At 59.2% G+C, this 17,749-nt stretch overlaps 1 protein-coding gene and 1 long non-coding RNA gene across 6 annotated transcripts in view; one reads left to right on the top strand and one right to left on the bottom strand.

Moving 5' to 3' along the window:
• Positions 1-17,749, top strand: part of FAM207A (family with sequence similarity 207 member A) — a 48,066-nt gene that overhangs the window by 18,775 nt on the left and 11,542 nt on the right. For 3 of the 5 annotated variants that reach the window (XM_038581656.1, XM_038581658.1, XM_038581659.1), the window contains 4 exons: positions 156-224; positions 8,202-8,352; positions 12,621-12,689; positions 13,887-15,253. In XM_038581656.1, coding sequence (XP_038437584.1) covers positions 156-224; positions 8,202-8,352; positions 12,621-12,689; positions 13,887-14,010 — 413 coding nt within the window. In that variant the 3' untranslated portion in view covers positions 14,011-15,253. Of the gene's footprint in view, positions 1-155; positions 225-8,201; positions 8,353-12,620; positions 12,690-13,886; positions 15,254-17,749 lie in introns of those variants that run through there. The other 2 variants (XR_005382469.1, XM_038581657.1) reach the window with 2 other exon arrangements.
• LOC119867092 lies at positions 5,196-11,484 on the bottom strand. Its single transcript, XR_005382470.1, has 3 exons — positions 9,677-11,484; positions 8,457-9,265; positions 5,196-6,954 (listed from the first exon to the last, which is right to left on the bottom strand). It is a non-coding gene; the product is annotated as an uncharacterized LOC119867092 (long non-coding RNA).

Consider the following 17,749-nt stretch of genomic DNA (forward strand, 5'->3'; position numbering starts at 1 on the left):
CTGCATCCCGTCCAGAGGTCCTCCTGGCGCAGCCTCGCAGGAGGCCCTCAGGGATCCGTCCTGACACAGGGCCGCGCCTGGCCTGGGGGCCCAGTTCCCGGTCCTCCCTGTGGGAACGGAGCACCGCACTCACCCCTGTGTGTCTCTGTCCTCAGGTGCAGAGGCGAGGACTGTTTTGCCCAAGAAGGAGAAACTGAAGCTGCGGCGTGAGAGGTGGCTGCAGAGTAAGTTTGTCCCCGTGCCCCCCGCCCCGCACGGCAGCGCCCTGACTCCCTCCTCCCCAAGCACATGGCTCTGGTGCTCAGGGCTGGCTCATCAGCACGCAGATGACTGCTGTCCCGAGGGTTTTACAGGCCAACCGTCCCAGGGCGTGGGCCCGCCACCTTCCTGTGAGATTGTGCCTTGCAGACCTTTCTCCAGGCCGAGGCAGCCCAGGGTGCTCTGGGTGTGACGGGGCATCTGGCCCTTCCTTCCCAGGGCCTGTCTGAGGGGCTTCGTCACGCGGCTCTAGCAGACGCCTCCCCGTGCTGGGTGCCTCGCTCCCACCAAGTGTCTTTGGAAAAGAGAGTTATTTTTCATGATCCTGAATATTCACTGATGGTTTTCTAAGCATTTTAGGAGGCTTGCTTTGCAGTTTTTTCTTGCTGTTCTCATTTTATTTTATTTTGTTTTGTTTTTTTTTAAGATTTTATTTATTTATTCATGAGAGACACAGAGAGAGACACACACACACAGGCAGAGGGAGAAGCAGGCTCCCCGTGGGGAACCCGATGCAGGACTCGATCTCAGGTCTCCAGGATCACACCCTTGGCTGAAGGCAGGCCTCCACCGCTGAGTCACCCGGGGATCCCCTGCTATTCTCATTTTAGTATGATTCTGCTGACTTTTATTTTTTTGTGTTCATTTATTTATATTTTAAAATTTTTGATTTTGCTGATTTTTAAAATTAATTTGTAATATCTCTGTATGTCCTCTCCTGGTTAAAATTAGTTTTTTCCTTGAAGGTTTTAAAGAAAACCTATGTTTTTTATTTTCTAGAGAAATCTGTCAACTTCTTCCAGCAATTATTTTATATTTTGTCACTTTATTGGTTACATAAGTGACTCATTTGTGCATTTTCTTTCCCACAGTCCCCATGTGGGGTTGTGCGGAGTATTCTCTGTCATCTAGACTCGGAGCAGACAGACTGGCCGTGGGCCCTGCGTGCCTCTGCACTCCAGCGTGCCGTGGTACTGGAAACTCTCCGTGCTGCTCGGTCTTTTGTTGTCACTCCTCGAGCCGGGTGTGGCCACTCCTATTTTCCCCTCTTAGCATCTGCTCTAATCAGATCCCCACCATCACTGGCAAGGGGCCCCTGGCCTCTCATCGTCCCAGGTCCTGTTTGTTGTCCTGTATTTACGTCCCTTTCTTGACCTTCTCGTTACTTTCTCTCTCCCATTGCAAGAGTTAAGTCTTGTATTTACTAGTCAGTTCTACTTTCTTGTGCCCTAAATTATTAGTTTCTGGTTTTCTAATACCCTGTTCTTCCTTTCTTTAGGTCTGAGTTACTTGGCTCGTTGTTCTTAGTTGTGTCGAGGAGTGGAGGGCTGGGTGAGCTGCCCCGCCCGGCACGGGCTTACCTGGTTTTATCATGAAAATTTCATACAGAAAAGCAGGGAGAACTTGACAGTGAACACGCTGATTCCCACCACCTAGATGTGCCGTGGACCCTGTTCCTTACCACATCTGCCCATTCCCGTCCGTCTGTCCACCACCCCGTGTGCTGGCCCCACATTCCTGAGTGCACGGCTGTCAGGACATTTCTTCCCGGGTGATTCTGCTACAGCTCAGTATCTGCTGATGGTTCTTTTCCATCTTTATTTTGAGTGGAACTGTCATGCGATGAGGTGCAAACCTGAGGGCCACTCAGTGACCTGTGAGCAGGGCACAAGCTGGTGCAGCCAGAGTTCCTGCAGGATGCAGGCCAGCCCCCTGCCAGGAAGCCTCCTGCGCCTTCCCACTCAGCGCCCATTATCGACCGCCCCGGAGGTGACCACGGTCTCGTCTTTTGAGTCACAGTTTTAGATTTTATTGCTCTCGACATCCTATAAGTGGAATCTTGCAGGGTGTGTTGTCTGTTTCTGGATGTCTGCTTCGCGTGGGAGGCCTCTGCTGCGTGTAGCTGTAGCCTGTGCCCTTCTCTTGCTGGGAAGGGTTTGTCTGGCTGCACTGTTTGCTCCCACTTTCCTATTGATGGATACCTCGTTTTCTCGTTTTAGCTACTATGAAAAAGGCTGCTACGAACATTCTTTGTAGGTCTCCTTGTGGAGTATGTTCTCATTTCTCTTGGATGAATCCTTGGGAATGGAACGCCAGGTCGGAGGGCAGATGTATGCTTAGTTTTATAAGCAACTGCCAGACGTTTCTCTAGAGTGGTGCTATGTTTACACTTCCGCCGCGGAGGGGCGTCCTGGAGGGGCGTCCTGGAGGGGCGTCCTGGCCACAGCGAGTCTGGCTCCCCGCGGGGCAGGGCGCGGCTGCTCCTTGCCTTCTGCTCTCAGGCCAGCCGAGCATTGCGTGTGTGCTCCAGTCAGGTGTGGTTTCGTGGGGCCCTTTGCCGTCTGTTATCATGCTCCAGGAATTGTTCTGACGTCCCGGAGGACAGCCCTGCGTCACACGCGTGGCTGTAGATTTTCCTCCAGACTGCAGCTTGCCTATTCGTTTTCTTTTTCTTTCTTTCCTTTTTTTTAAGCTTCAGTTAGACAACGTAAAGTTCATACTTGGTTTCAGAGGTATGTCTGATTTTGACGAAGAGAAGTTTAATTTTGAGGCATCTGATTTAGAAACCTTGTCCAATCTAAAGTCTTAAAGATGCTGTTCTGCTTTTCTAAAATCTTCATAATGGTTAGGTTAGTTAGGTTTCTGATCCATCTTGAGTTAGTGTTCGTGGCCTGAGGAACCGGCTGAGGCTCTTTCCCCCTCCTGCGTGGATGCTCAGTTATCCTGGCGCTATTTGCCATCAAGACTTTTCTTCCCTCGTGATTGCTTTGGTTGCTTTGCAGAACATTACGTGGCCTCCTGAGTGTGGTTCTGTTTGACGCCTTCACAAGTACCGGGCAGCCTTGGGGAGGTTGTGGCCTCACATAGCAGACGCCCTCCTTCTTGGCTCTTCTGTGTGAGTCCAGGTCCTCAGCGTTTCTGTGTAAATTTACTGTAGGCGCGTCGACGTCTTAAACCCGCTACCACCACCAACCTTGGTAGGCTTGTGACTGCGGTTGCCTTGAGTGTGTAGATCGTTTTGGGGGAAGTTGCCGTGTCAACAATATTGAGTCTGCAAGTCCACGAACATGTATTTCCCTATTTATGTGGATCTTCTTTAACGTCCATTCTCGGCGCCATAGAATTTTCAGGGTAGAGGTCTGACATGGTTTTGGTTTCGGTTTTATTAAGCTGATTACTGATAGCTTCATGTTTTCTGAAGTTATTATTGATGGGATTCTCAAAAGTTTCGTTTTCTGCATATACTAGCACATAGTTTTGTACTAGCATATAGAAGATGGGTTTTTAAAAGTACCGTATCCTTTGACTGTGGTAAAATCAGGTATGCGGATAGTTATTTTGTAGATTCCTTAGAACTTTCTACGTAAAAAATCATGCTGCCTAAAAAGGATAGAGTTTTGCATCCTCCTCTCCAAACGTGTTTTCGTGTCCTCTCTTCATCATCCAACAGGGCCTTGAACCTTCGGTGCACTGAAGGAAGGGGTGTGAACTGTGCCCAGCCCAGGGCCAGGGCTTGGGACCGGCTACACAGGTGCGCACGGCACGGTGCCGTCAAGTGCTCTCTGCGTCAGGCCTGTTTCTAAGGAACTTCCCCCAGCTTCTAGTCGATGAGCAGGTGTGGGCAGGGATGTGAGGAGAGTGACGGGGCATGTGCTTGCCTCCTCCTCCTCCTGAACTCTGTTGGTGGGAGAGCCCAGCCATATAACTCTCCCATGGTCAGCATCTGCCTAGCCAGTGAAGGTGTTTTTGGAGGCTCAGCATGTGGAATGCTTTCTTGATTACACCTCAAGCCACGTAGAATGAAGGGGTGTCGGTCCCTGGCAGCCTTCCAGAGCCAGTGGAGAGGGAGTGGTAGGGGCAGGAGGAGCCCCCGACCCCCAAAATGCTCAGAATCTGCTGCTCTAGACCACACAGTTGGTAGAATGGGCCTTTCCTTGCCACTCTGCTTACCAGTGGGCTGGGCGTGAGATTCTCCCCCCCCCAGGGAGAAACCAGCACCCCCAGAGGGGTTTACCTGGAGAGAAGTCAGTGAAGGGGCTGTTTGCAGCCTAGGTTCAGAGAGGTGGACAGGAGGCCCCTTCCCACCTGGCCTGGACCGTGGAAGGGAGGCTTCGGTGCCAGAAGAGGGTGTAGCAAGGTCCAGGCCTCAGAGGCCGCTCCAGGCACTCCCCTCTCTCCCCCTGCGCCCCTGGCTCTGGCTCTGGGGCAGATGGGGGAGTGGGCTGGGCTGGGCTGGGCGGGGCGGGGCCCCGTTGTCCTCTGCAGCGTGCTGCCGGCCAGGGTCCCCGTGCCAAGCCCACAGCACAGAACTGACACCCCTTTAAGTTCACGGTTGCACCTCCTAGAGCCCCCAGGCTGGAATGAAAGGCACCCAAATCTGAGGACGCGGTAATATTTCAGTCCCACATAAAAAGTTATAAAACTGTTTAGGAGATACGGATGGCGCTGAAGACCCCATTCACTAGCACGCTGTGCACGGGAGAGCCTTGGTTGGTTATGCAGGATTAAACATGCAGGCCTTGCTCTTCTCCTGGGGGGTGGAGCTCTAGAAACGTGTGGTGTGCACGTGCATGTGTGCACTGGTGTTTTGAGGTTTTTGATTTCTATTATATTTGTGTTTAATCCTTAGTTTTTAGGGTAGGCGGGAGGGACCCACGTCTCCCCAGAAGCCCCAGGACGCTGCTCTGTTAGGATTTCTGTCACTTTGTGATTTGCCTCAGCGTCCGGTAGGCCCACTTCCTTGTTGCTTGTTCTTGTAAGAAAATATTTCCGTTATTCACACATTTAGTCTTTTTTTTTTTTTTTTTTTAAGATTGTATTTATTCATGAGAGACACACAGAGAGAGGCAGAGACACAGGCAGAGGGAGAAGCAGGCTCCCAATGGGGAGCCCAGTGCAGGACTCGATCCCAGGACCCTGGGGTCACACCCTGGGCCAGAGGCAGACGCTCTACTGCTGAGCCCCCCAGGCGTCCCTAGGTCTTTTTTTTTTTTTCTTTAGGGTAAGATCAGAATTAGCTTCACAGGTTCAGTTGAAAGTCCTGTTGAAGTTTGAGGCTGTGTCAGCTTTGCAGGTTGGTTGTGTGCAGCGGCCAAGCCCCGTCCTGTGGGTTCTCATGGTCGCCAGCCCCGCACCCCCACCCGCCCTGGGTGTGGAGCCGGTCACGAAGGGTTGGTGGGGGGGTTTCTGATGTTTCGCTAGAGAGTGTTATTTCTGGCACATAACCTCTTGTCACATTAAGGAATTTGCTTCCGTTTGTGGTTTTTTCTGTAATTTTCATGGTGAGTGGATAATGAGTTCTCTCATGTTCTTTGACACTTTTTTTTTTTTTAAATATTAAACACTTTATTCATTTATTCATGAGAGACACAGAGAGAGGCGGAGACACGGGGAGGGAGAAGCGGGCTCCCTCTGGGGAGCCCGATGTGGAAATCGATCCCAGGACCCTGGGGTCATGCCCTGGGCCGAAGGCAGATGCTCAACAGCTGAGCCACCCGGGCGTCCCTCCTTTGGCACTTCTGCGGCGATGGTGGCCTTCCTGTTTAAACGGACCCGCAGTGGACCTCCTGGCAGATGTCCCCGTGTGCAGCTGTCCTTGCGTGCCTCAGTTATGCTCCAGTAGGGAGCATGTGTTACACACTTAAAGCGCTTCCAGCTGGGATTTGTGAACATTTGTGTAGCTGTGTGCATGTGTCTTCCCAGGAACCACGGGCCTGTGCTTGGCTGCCCTTGGCCCCTGGGCTGGTCTGTCAGCCGCTGAAGGGGCTGCGGTCTCAGAGTGCCCACCCTGGCCTTTGCAGCCTTCCCAGGATACTTGGCTCACGGGGAAGAGGCCACCTGGCTTGATGAGATGCTCAGTGAATTGTTGGGTCTCTTCCTGCAGGAGAGAAAGTACTGAATGGTCGTCTTGTGAGTCCTAATAATCGGGAGCATTGCGGGCTTGCTCCGTGCTTGAGGGGCTGACGAGCTGAGCCATCCATGTTCTCTTGAGCTCAGCTCTTCGGGGCGAGGTGAGCAGCCCTACTCCCTGGGTGCCCCAGGACTCTCTTAGGGCCCGTGGTTGGGGGCAGCATGTGTGTCCCTGACTTTGGACCAGGCAGGGTAGGCTCTTCAGAGCTTGCCCTGGGCAGCTGGGGGCCTTCGGGGGGGTGGCACTGCCCTAGCACCGCAGGCTTGCTGAGCTGGCTCTTACCTCGGGGAGGCCTTCCTTGGTGCTTCTCCCTGGCAGGTGTGTCTACAAACTGGTCTCTTGAAGATGCCTGTTGGGGTCACCCCTCACCACTTGCCTTTCACGTATGCTCCCTGGGGCTCTGTGTGGACCTGATCCGTTGGTACCGGGCGGCGTGCTGTCCACAGTCTGTCCTCTGAGCTGGGGTTCCCGTCCGGGCCTGCCCAGTGCCCTGTGGTCACTGCCTTTCTGGATGCTGTGGCCGACGTGCCCTTAGAGGCTGTCGGACCTAGTTCTACAACAGCAGCAGCTCACGGGGCAGCGGCCCCATACCTGGCCTGTGCGGGCTGGTGGCTGGTGGTCTCTGGGCGGCAACTCCGCCTGGCTGTTCGTCAGGAAGGTGGCTTTTCACGGCCTTTTTAAGTGTGATCCTATGTATGGCTGGCTGTTCAGCAGGGTAACGGGGCTCAGGCTCAGGTCTGGTCATCCCACAGCAGCTCTTCTGTCTCAGCTTTTCAAGAAGAGACCTGATGCAGAACAAATTAACATCCGTCAGTGCAGAGCATGTGCATCTTTCATGTAGAACAGCCTCTGGCTCTTTCTTCAGTGGTGTTTGAACCCTGGCCCTGCCCGTTGTCTCCCTGGGGAGAGCTGTACACAAACCAGTGAGGGGGCATTTCCCACCAGCCACACTGGAAATAATGCATTAGAATATGTATTTTACTAGCAATTTTGAAACAAAATTTTTTTAAATGATTGATTGATTCCTGAGAGACATGGGGGGGGGGGGGTGCGGGCAGAGACATAGGCAGAGGGAGAAGCAGGCTCCATGCGGGGAGCTCGATGTGGGACTTGATCCCAGGTCTCCAGGATCAGGCCCTGGGCTGAAGGCAGATGCTCAACCGCTGAGCCACCTGGGGATCCCCTTAACGAAGCAGGGTGGGGGGCAAAGGGAGAAGCACACTCCCTGCTGAGCAGGGGGCCCGAGGGGCTTGATCCTAGGACCCCAGGATCATGACCTGAGCCTGATGCCTCACCCACTGAGCCACCTGGGTGCCATGAAATAAAAACATCACTAAGTGAAAATCAAATGCCAAGGCTTTGGGGCGCCCAGGTGGCTAGTTGAGTGTCTGACTCTTGGTTTCGGCTCAAGTCGTGCTCTCAGGGTCGTGGGATCGAGTCCTACGTCCTGTTGGGCTCAGTGCTTGTGCTTAGCAGGGAGCCTGCTGAGACTTTCTCTCCCTCTGCCCCCCCCCCCCCCCACATGCGATGTCTCTCAAATGAATAAATCTGAAAAAAAAAATCCTGAAACTGTGCCCCCAATGCAGGCCCTGCCCATGTCCCTTCTCCAGTGCAGAGGCCCTGTCCTGCGGTCAGCGGCAGCCACCGCTCCATCGCCCCTGGCCTGCCTTGCTGCCTCCTTCCTCGGGCCTCAGTGGTGCTCCTTGGAGGCCCCGGGCCACTGTGTCACCTCCCTAGACGTGGGGACCCTCTTCCTTCCTCCTGGTGTGTCAGGACAGACTTGGGGGGCACAGGAGAGCATGACCCCACCGCCCAGGGACTCCCTGTTCACCCTGTCCTCCCCTCGCCCGCCTGCCCAGAGCACGGGGCCTCAAGAGAAGAGAAGGCCTCAGCGCCTGCAGCTCAGGCTCAGCACCCGCCCTCAGGACAGGCCTGCCTCTCCGCTTCCCAGGGCCCTGTAGGTGCCACCAGGAGAGAACCGGGCCTGCCGGTCACTAACCCATTGCCCCTCCCACCCCCTGCCCCACCTCAGAAATCGAAGCCATAAAGCTGGCTGAGCAGAAGCGCAAGGCGGAGCGGAGACGGAGGGCCACGGTGGTGGTGGGGGACCTGCAGCCCCTGAGAGACGCGCTCCCTGAGCTGCTGGAGCTGGAGGCTGCTGGCCGGCAGCCACGGACCAGAGGGTGAGTGTCCGTCTGGGGCTGCCCGGGGAGTGCAGGCCAGGAGCCCGAGAAGCAGCTGCTGGGGCAGGTGTGGGGGGGAGGCAGAGGCCACAGAGGTGCCTCACCTGCGTGTCGATGCTTCTGTGGGCAGGCGGTGTGGTGACGGCGTCCTGGGGCTGGAGCCCTGGGGCCTGGCCGGCATGTTGGTGAGGGGCGCCTGTTGGCCTTCTCCGGTGGGGGCCTCGGAGCAGCTTAGCCGGGGGTGGAGGTGGGGGGGCTTGCGGGGGGGGCGTCCAGCACTGCTGCTGGGCTTCACTCCCTCGCGCCGCTGCTTCACTCCCAGGGGCGCAGCCTGCACCGTGCCTGCTAGCTGTGGCCCCCCCACCCAGAAGCACGCATTCCTGTGGCGCTTCCTGCCTCCCTGGACATGCGTGCTGGAGAAGAGCCAGTCCTTCTGCTGTCCCTCCCGTCTCTTGTCGCAGGCTGGGGGGTGGGGGTGTCAGGCGACCTGCTCAGGGCTACTCGGCCCCGGAGCCAGAAGACCCCGGGCCAGCTCCCGGGATGGAAGCACCCAGAACCGTTGGTCTGGACCAGGAGTCCAGGAGTGGCCGTCACAGTGCAGATTGGTGGTTGAGCAGAGCCTGAGATACAAATTCCCCTCGGTGCTTGATAAAACATGTGACCCTGGTCAAGTGTCTTTCCCCAGCTTTCAGTTTTCTCATCTGAAAAATGTGCTCGGGGCTCCCAGAGCGGGGAAGTGCTGTGTAAGCACCCGGCCCGCAGCCCGAGCAGGAATGTGGGTGTCCTCGAGGAGCCGGGCGGCTGGGCCGGGCTGGGCTGGGCTGGAGGTCCCTCCCGCTCCCCGGGTACGCGAAGGTCCCCAGCTGGTCTCCTGCTCACTGTCCCTCCTCAAGTGTGTTTTGGCACTGGGGAGCTGTTGGTTTGAATAAATATTTTTTTAGAACAGTTTTAGATTTACAGAGAAACGATAAGAGAGGACACTGAGCGTTCCCACGTCCCTGACGCCCAGCTTAAGGAACTGGTGTTGGTACATAAGTAACGGTGAGAGGATAACGCCCATAGGTTGTTCACATTTCCTCAGTGACCCCTAATGTCCCTCTTCTGTCCAGCATCCCTCCAGCACACCACGGGACATTGGCCACGACCCTTTACATCCCCTCTGGGCCCTGACAGCTCCTCTGATGACCCTGAGTTTTGAGGGGCACTAGTGGGGCATTTGGGGGGCTGCCCCTCGGTGGGATTAGCACGATGGTTTCTCTGATGGGACAGGGTCCTGGGTGGTTGGGGGGACGACCCCGGAGGGGGATTGCCCGGCCCATCCTACCCGGCCCAGGTGCATGCCGTCCACACGACCTGTCGCTGATGTTGGCCGTGGTCACCTGGCGGAGGTGTGTCTGCCAGGCGTCCCCACTCCACGGTGCTCCCTCCTCTGCCCACGCTGTCCCCTGGGGAAGGGCGTCACCGTGCACAGCCCACACCTGGGGAGTGGGGAGGTGGGTGCCGCTCCCCGGGGACGGAGCCGCTGTGCCCACATGGTGGGATCCTCCTCGGGAGGAGGAGGGTCAGTACTGTTTCTGCATCGGGCGGGACTCAGTCCCGCGTGGACGTCCGTAGGGACGCGTGGATATTTATTCACTACCGTGGGCTGTGATCCAGCACGCCTTCCCTCTGGCCGGGGCTGACCCCGCTCTGGCCCCCGGGAGCTTCTCCAGGCGGACGCCGTGTCCCTCTGATGTGCCCACTGAGACGGGTGCTGGGTTTTGTTTTTGAGCACGTCCTTCCGTTCCGGCTCTCCAGGGGCTCCAGGCTCACCTTGGTAGCTTCCTGCCCGGCCTAGAGTCCGTGTGTCTGCAGGGAGCCCTGGTCCCTCCTGCTGCCAGAGGGAGGAAATCTGTGTGTGCGTGCACCCTGTGTGTTCCTGCAAAGTTACAATGTTACCAGAACAGTTTACAAGACCCTTCTCACTTTTTTTTTATTTTAAGCATTCGCTACACCCACTGTGGGGCTCAAACCCACAGCCCTGCTACCAGGAGTCACACGCTTTGCCGACTGAGCCAGCCAGCCAGCCACGTGCATTTCTAACGCTGGCTCCAAGTCTGGGGTCCCCAGGACCACTCTGAGTTTCAGTAATTGCCTAGGACTCAACAACCCTGGCTGAAGGGCCTGAGCTAACGTCAGCTGAGGGGGAGGCCCGTGGGGCAGGGAGCAGGAGGGTTCCAGATGCAGAGCTTCCAGCTGTCCTCTCCCCATGGGTGCACCGTGACAATATGCAGGGACTGTTGCCAACCAGCAGTGCTCCCCAGCCCCTGTGTCTCCCGCCCCCAGTAGCTGGTAAGCATTGCCTTCGGTCCCTTTACTCCATTCCTGCGCCGCGTCTCCCCGAGCCGACTGGAGCCCGACAGGGAGCCCTCAGCCCCATTTCATAGAGCGGGATCCCCATGCCATCACCTCTCACCCTTCAGCCCTGAGAGCAGGCCAGGCCTTCAGTGTTGTCACAGGAGGTGTTGGGTCCCCTTGGTGGCCTTCACCAGGTCAGGGTCCTTGGAGCCAGGGAGAAGCTTCTGTGCTTGAGGGTGCTTCACATCAGAGGCTGACTCTGCAAAGCACACAGATTACAGAAGGCTCTGCTGACTGGGGTGTGTTGCCACCACTCCTCCAGGCGAGTCCTGGACTCAGCGTTGGACAGGAGCCACCTTGTGGCTCTGGACACCCAGACCTGAGTGCAAGGGTCACCAGTCACCTACTGGGACACCCTGACCAAGGCGGGGGGCTGCTCCAAGCCCGTTCCAAATCCATGAGGTGGCCTCACAGGGCAGTGGCTGCAGGGATCCTGAGGTTCTGAGCCATTAGGGCACGCCTTGGCACGGTGTGTCCCAGACCACTGGGTGGGCGCCACACAGCACAGGTTGCATGCAGGGCTCCCGAGACCAGCCAACATGCAGGCACTGACGCTGCTCATCAGTGGAAGATTAGGTTCTCTAGGAAATCAGCCCTCTGAGCAGAAGAGCGTCAGGCGAAGGTCATCATGAGATCATGAGTTGGGGTGGGGAGCTTTGTGTAGCTGAGCCATTAGGCCGGCCACCCACTGCACCTCATATGGTCCTGGTGGCCTTAGCTGTGTCTCGAGGCTGCTGCCACTGAAAAATAAAAATTGAAAAATTGAAAAACAAACAAAAAGACTGCACTTGGCCCATTGGCACCGAGAGGATTCCCAGATGTGTCTACACTGATGCTCTGCTATCAGAGCTAGAGGGCCGTGGGGGGCTCAGTGGGTTTTACCTTTTTATTTTTTAAAGATTTTTATTTATTTACTCATGAGAGACACAGAGAGAGGCAGAGACACAGGCAGAAGGAAAAGCAGGCTCCCTGCGGGGAGGCCGATGTGGGACTCGATCCTGGGACCCCGGGGTCACACCCTGGGCTGAAGGCAGATGCTCAGCCACTGAGCCACCCAGGTGCCCCTTACCTTTTTCTTTTTCTTTTTCTTTTCTTTTCTTTTTTTCTTTTCTTTCTTTTTCTTTTTTTTCCTTCCTTCCTTCCTTCCTTCCTTCCTTCCTTCCTTCCTTCCTTCCTTCCTTCCTTCCTTCCTTCCGAATCCCAAGCAGACTCCCTGCTGAGCACAAAGCCCGATGTGGGGCTCGATCTCACAACCCTGAGATGGCCTGAGCTAAAATCAAGAGTTAGACACTGAACTGACTGAGCCACCCAGATGCCCAGATTTTACTTTTTCATAGGTTAGGGTGCAGAGGGGCGGACCCAAGGCCTGGGCTCCCTGACCCCCCGCAGTGTCCTGGGGATGCCAGCCGCTTCTGCCAGGGGCCTGCCGCAGGGTGGACACGGGGAGGGCAGCAGTGAGAGGAGCAGACCGGTGGTGGCCTGGGGCTCAGGGTGACTCGGGAAAGGCCAGCTGCAGGCGGGGCATCTGAGGCGGGCCCCGGCACGCACGTGGCTCTGAGCGCAGAGGGCCGTCTGGGCAGGCCCGCGCTGAGCATGGGTGTCCCAGTCCACGGGAGCAGCGGGGGCACGTGCGGGCTCTGTCTTGGGCCCACGAGACAGGTCTTTCATTCATATTTTAACAGAAACCATGAATAAAGGATGAGGGCTCCTGGTCTGGAGGCTAAATTTAGGTGTTGGCCTGGGGCTCTGGTTTTCTCGCCCTTCCTGCTGGCGGTGCGGGCACGTGTGTGCCTCGGGGTGACGGCTCCACGGGGAGGCAGGCTGCGCTGGCTCCAGGGAGCCTGTGCCGACTTGCTTGTCTGTGTCCCCAGCAGGGTGAGCAGCAGGCCCCGGCCCGCCGAGTTCAGCCGCATGAGCGCTGCACAGAGGCTCCAGCTCCTGTGAGTAGCCCCCCACCCCGTCCTCCCACCTCACCCCCATGCTCTCCGGCCTCTGTCCCAAGTGCCTGGTCCACGTGGGCAGCGTGGCCAGTGGCTCTTCTTGTTGGCGTGAGGCAGCCTGTTCGTAGCTGGGCCAGGGAGCAGATGCTACCAGAACGAGCTGCCGGCTGTTGGGGATCACCCTTGGAGCCCAGAGCCCCCTGCATCCCGGGCGTTGTGGGTGTGGACCCCTGGCTCGGGCGGTCAGTCCAGTGGGCTCATTGTCCCTGCCAGCGGCCGAGGGCACGGGCCCCTGGAGGGCTGGCCTGGCCCCCCGTCAAGCGCACACGGGCGCAGCACCGGCTTGGCTGCTCCCCATGCCCCCGCGCCAGGGCCGTCCCTACCTGCGCTTGTTCTGAAGCTGCCTCCCTGACGTTTCAGTGTGGAGGTCTTCTCCTGCAGGGCGCCTGGCCAGGCTCCTGCAAACCTGGGGCTGGCCCCAGTGCTTCTGAGAGGTGGCCTGACTGCGGCGCCACCTGGGAGCTGGCTGGGCTTAGAGACCCGGGGGAGACGGCGACAGCCAGCACTGCGGGCTCGGGGGACGCAGGAGGAAGCCTCCAGGCCCCATGCGGGGCAGCTGCTGCAGTGTCTGTTGGCACCCTTGGTGACAAGGGCCGGGTCGGTCCCATGGGCTGCGGGGCTCCTGCCCTCCATTCCTGCAGCACCCCTTTTCTGGCAGCGCTGGACGGAGGGCACCGCTGTGTAAGGCTGCGGGTCTACCTCCCCACGTCGATCAGCTGCCTCCTCTCTGAGTAGCAGCTCCACATCAAGGTGGGGCAGGGGGCGGGGGCCGAGAGCCCACCTCCTGGGGGAGGCAGGGGTACCAGTCCCCCCAGACCCACGGGTGGGCACGGTGGCTCCTGAGCCTGTGTGTGATCGGAGGAGGCCCCAGGGCGGCTGCTCTCTTCCTGCCCAGAGCACTCGCTCAGCCCCCTGGGCCTGGCCAGCAAGGCTGCTCCTGAGCCCTCTTCCCGCCCTGCCACCTTCCTCACCCTCCCGCCCCCCATCCCACCCCATCCCCGTGGTCAGCCCTGGCCTGGGCTGCCTGCCCTGAGGTCCTCAGGGGTGGGTTGGCCAAGGCGGGGCTGATGCTCATCCCCACCCACCCCCACGAGGGCTGTGGGGTTTGCTGACCTGCTCTGATCTCCTTTCTTTCAGCGAGGAAGAAAGTGCCCGTTTTCGGGAGCTGCTGGCCAATCCGACCTACAGGGCCAGCCCCCTGCTGGCCATCGGGCAGCGGCTGGCTCAGCAGATCCAGCTGGACAGTGGCAGCCAGCTCTGAGTGGCTGTGACCCCGCCGGGAAGCGTGCCGTGAGCCCCAAGATCGCCCCTCGCCGGCCTTGCACCGAATCTGGTGCAATGAATAAAGGTGTGATCTCAGGCATCAGGGTGGGGGCAGTTCTCTGTGCCCCCCGCAGGCCCCTGCGCTTCCAGACTGCTCTGAGGCTTCTCCAGGCTGGCCAGCCAGGATGGCTGCCCGCGGTCCCCGGGCCCCCACAGCATCCAGCACCCGGCACCCAGGGGGCTGTGAGGACCCCCGCTGCTCCGCAGCCCTGAGATGCCGTCGTGTCGGGTTCTGTGGGAACCTGCTGCCCTCCCACTTCCTAGGGGCTCAAATGGGACACCTCGTGCTGTCCTGTCCTGCCCCGTGCCGCGCTGGCCCTTCCCTCGCCGGGTCCCCTTTGGCTCCAAGCCTGTGTTGTTCCCTGCCTGTTCCTCCGACTCAAGTGGGCAGGGCCCCGGTTGTCCACAGTCCGAGGCTGGGAGCCGGCCTGGTCCCACCTGGGGCCACACAGCTGACCTGCGAGCGAGATGACTGTGTGCTAGAAGCCTGGGCTTTGGAGACCAGACTGCAGGAACACCGACGGAAAGCCTCAGTTTGAGGATGTGGAAGGGGCTGCTTCTCCCGGCCCCACAGGCCGAGGCTTGTCCAGGGGGTGGGAGCTGGGAGTGCTGCGTGGGGACTCCTCGCCCGCATCCTGCAGGGTCGGTGGTGGTGGTGTGTGGCCTAGGGGCCTGGGCACCCCTATGCGGCTGTGGGGGGTGGGCTCCAGCCTTGGGTGCTGCGTCTGTGCGTTCAGGCGCCAGGCACTCGGCTTTGTGGCTCAGCGGCGTGGGCCCAGGTATGCCCTCCACCTCCGTGGCCGGAGTGCTCGCGATTGACGGACACCCGAGCAGTGCCCTCCAAGGCCGTTTGGGAACTGGCAGCTGAACGGAATCTGAGCCCGTGCCCCACCCCCCCTTGGGCATCCTGGGCCCCTTCTCTGCACAAGAGCACACAGTGCGGGCACTTCCCAGGCATGGGACGCAGACAGGGACAGATGTGACCGTGAGGCTGCAGGTGGGAGCCTGAATCCCCTCGGCCAGAGGGCAGCACGGCCCTCCAGCCAGGACCGCCAGCCCCTAAGCGACGGGTTGTTCCTGTTCTCCGCACAGAACCCGGTTCTCTAGACGGGAGATCAGCTGCTTACAAAATGATATTTGTGACGAACTGATTTTTGCAATAAAATAAGTGCTGGGAGAAACTGGGGTGTGGGCGCCGTGGCGTTTCTCCATCACGCTTGTCTGAATGTCTGAGTTTGGGGACGATGACTGAGGCCGTATGTGGTGTCCTGAGGGGCCTCCAGCAGCTCCAATGTGACGACGGCCGGCGTGCTCCCCTCACTGTGCTCTCGGCTGCCCAGGAGAGCGTGTGCTGTGGGAAGGGGAGAGGCCGGCCCAGGGTGGGCGGGTTCCCCGCGAGGAGGTAACGCACGTGCCGCCCCGACCACTGAGCTCAGAACGCACCCCGAGATGACTTAGAAGCCTCGAACGTGCAGGGACCTCACCCGCAGAGCAGAGTGCGGGGCCCCGATGACTGCTGCTGCTCAGATGAGCGGGGCTCGTGGGGCGGGAAAGGCCGCCCCTGTGCGTCCCCCGCAGCCCAGCAGGAAGGGAAGGCGTGCGTGCGTGCGTGCGGCGGACCTCGCCAACTTGGTAAGTTCAGGTGGTGGAACGGAGCAGTCGGGCGGTGGTGGTGCATTTTAAACCCTGTGCACTCCTGCCGTGGCGCGCCCGCCCCGCACCAGGCTTACCTCTCAGGGTTCCTGGCAAGGAGGCCAAGGGATCTACCCAGCCAGAAATTTTCAAGACCCCCTTTTGCACTCCAGTGACCCACCCAGATCCTCCTTCCCCATACAGCCCTCCCCTGTTCCCTTCTGGAGCTCTGGCTGCGGCGTCTGCTGCCCCGCTCTGCCGGACGTGTGCCTCCGTCGTCCTGTGCCGTGATCTCCCCGCGTGACAGACACCCCCCAAAGCATGCAGCCACGTGCTTTCCCCGCATGTCTGGGCCAGGCCGGGCTCGCCTGAGGCTGCCACTGGACTTGTTTGTTGGGCACCCCATTACCACACGGGGTGGCTTTGGACACCGGAAACGTATTATCTCGGGGAGTCAGGGCCACGCCGTCTGCAGCGGCCTCCAACGGAGGTGTCCCTTCCCTTTCCAGTGTGCTGTCTGCCAGCGGCTCCGGGGTCCCTCCTGGGTGTCCCTGGCTCTCCCTCTGCCTTCTCATGAGTCGCTGGGCCGGGGCCCACCCTGCTGCAGTGTGACCCCACCTCCACTTATGTCCCCTAGTACAGTTCCGCTCTGAGGTCCCTGGCAGACGGGAAGCTTTAGAGATCAGCGAGGCCTGGGGGGCGGTCCCGGGCCGACAGAGGATGCACATCTGCACATCCAGAGTGGACTACCTGTTGCCGAGTGGGGCGGGAAATCCCTGCACCGCCAAGCGCTGGGCGTTGGGAGGCCTTGTGGGTCGGGGTCTGACACGGGCCAGGGCACTGGGGCGTGGGGCAGCCGAGGACCGCAGAGCGCCGCGCTGGGGCTTCGGGCGGTGGCCTGGGGCCCCCTCGTGGCGGGGCCTCTTCACCCCACCCGCCCTCCCCAGAGCTCAGCACCCAGCGCTTCTCTCCGGCTCGGCTGCTCCTGTCGCTCCAGCCTTCCCTTACGTTCTCCGTGCTGGCTTTTTTTCCCCAAACGCGGAAATGCTTGAGGGCCGGGTTGGCTTGGCGCTGCTTGGGTCGGCCGCCCCGGAACCGCGCCAACAGGTGACAGGGCATTGCGTGAATGACTGAGGCGGGAAACCGGGCTGTGGGGCCCAGGTGACCGGGCCCGGGGTCCAGGCGAGCCCAGCCTCGCGTCTACACACTGCAGCGGGGAGAGGGTTATTTGAGGCGCTGACTCGGAAGTGCCTGGAGAGGAGGGGGGAGTCGGGTGTGAACACACAGCCCTCAGGGTCCCCTCCGCAGGACCACGGTGGCTGGTTCTGGACGCGCCTGCAAGCCACAGGGCCCTGAGGCCGGCCATCGGGCTGGCTCCTGTCTGGGTGTCTGGCTCATTGGGCGGGTGATGGCTGTACCCCGTCCGCACGTAGCTTCAAGAGGAGCCCGGGTCGGCGCCGGGCGGGTGGTGACGCGTGAGCCCGATGCAGCCCGAGCCTCTGCGTGCCGGCCTGCACGCGGACTCAGGCTCTCTCGGTCTCGGGCAAAGAAGGGCATCAGTGCCGGTCGCCCCAGCTGGGCGGTGAGTCAGGCCCAGGCAGCCGTGCCTGTCAGGGTCCTGTGTTGCTTGGAAGTCAAGCGACGTGCAAACTGCTGGAACGTTCTTCGTGCAGCGATAACTGCCACAATAGCCACTTGGGCTGGCAGCGTTGTGGAGATGCCGGGGCCCAGCCCCTGCATGGCCCCAGTGGGTTCTTGGCCCTCACCCCATGACCAGGGTTCCAGGGGGCTGCTATCAGTGCATGTTTCCAAGATACCGGGAGAGCCAGCCGGCTCCTGCAGATAGCAAGACGCCAGCCTTCCGGGCCTTTCTCTAATGTCGCGTTCCCAGGCCAGCTAGTCCCCTGCTTCTGGGCCTGAGACCCTTGGCCTGTGTGGACAACCTCCTTATTTTGAAGTCAAACAGACTCAGTAGACTGCATTTTCTTCTAAAGGTGTTAGAATAGCATAGGTTGCAGCGATAATTACAGACGTGTTCCTGACGT

This window comes from Canis lupus, chromosome 31, assembly GCF_011100685.1.
Source record: "Canis lupus familiaris isolate Mischka breed German Shepherd chromosome 31, alternate assembly UU_Cfam_GSD_1.0, whole genome shotgun sequence".
Classification (NCBI taxonomy): domain Eukaryota; kingdom Metazoa; phylum Chordata; class Mammalia; order Carnivora; family Canidae; genus Canis; species Canis lupus.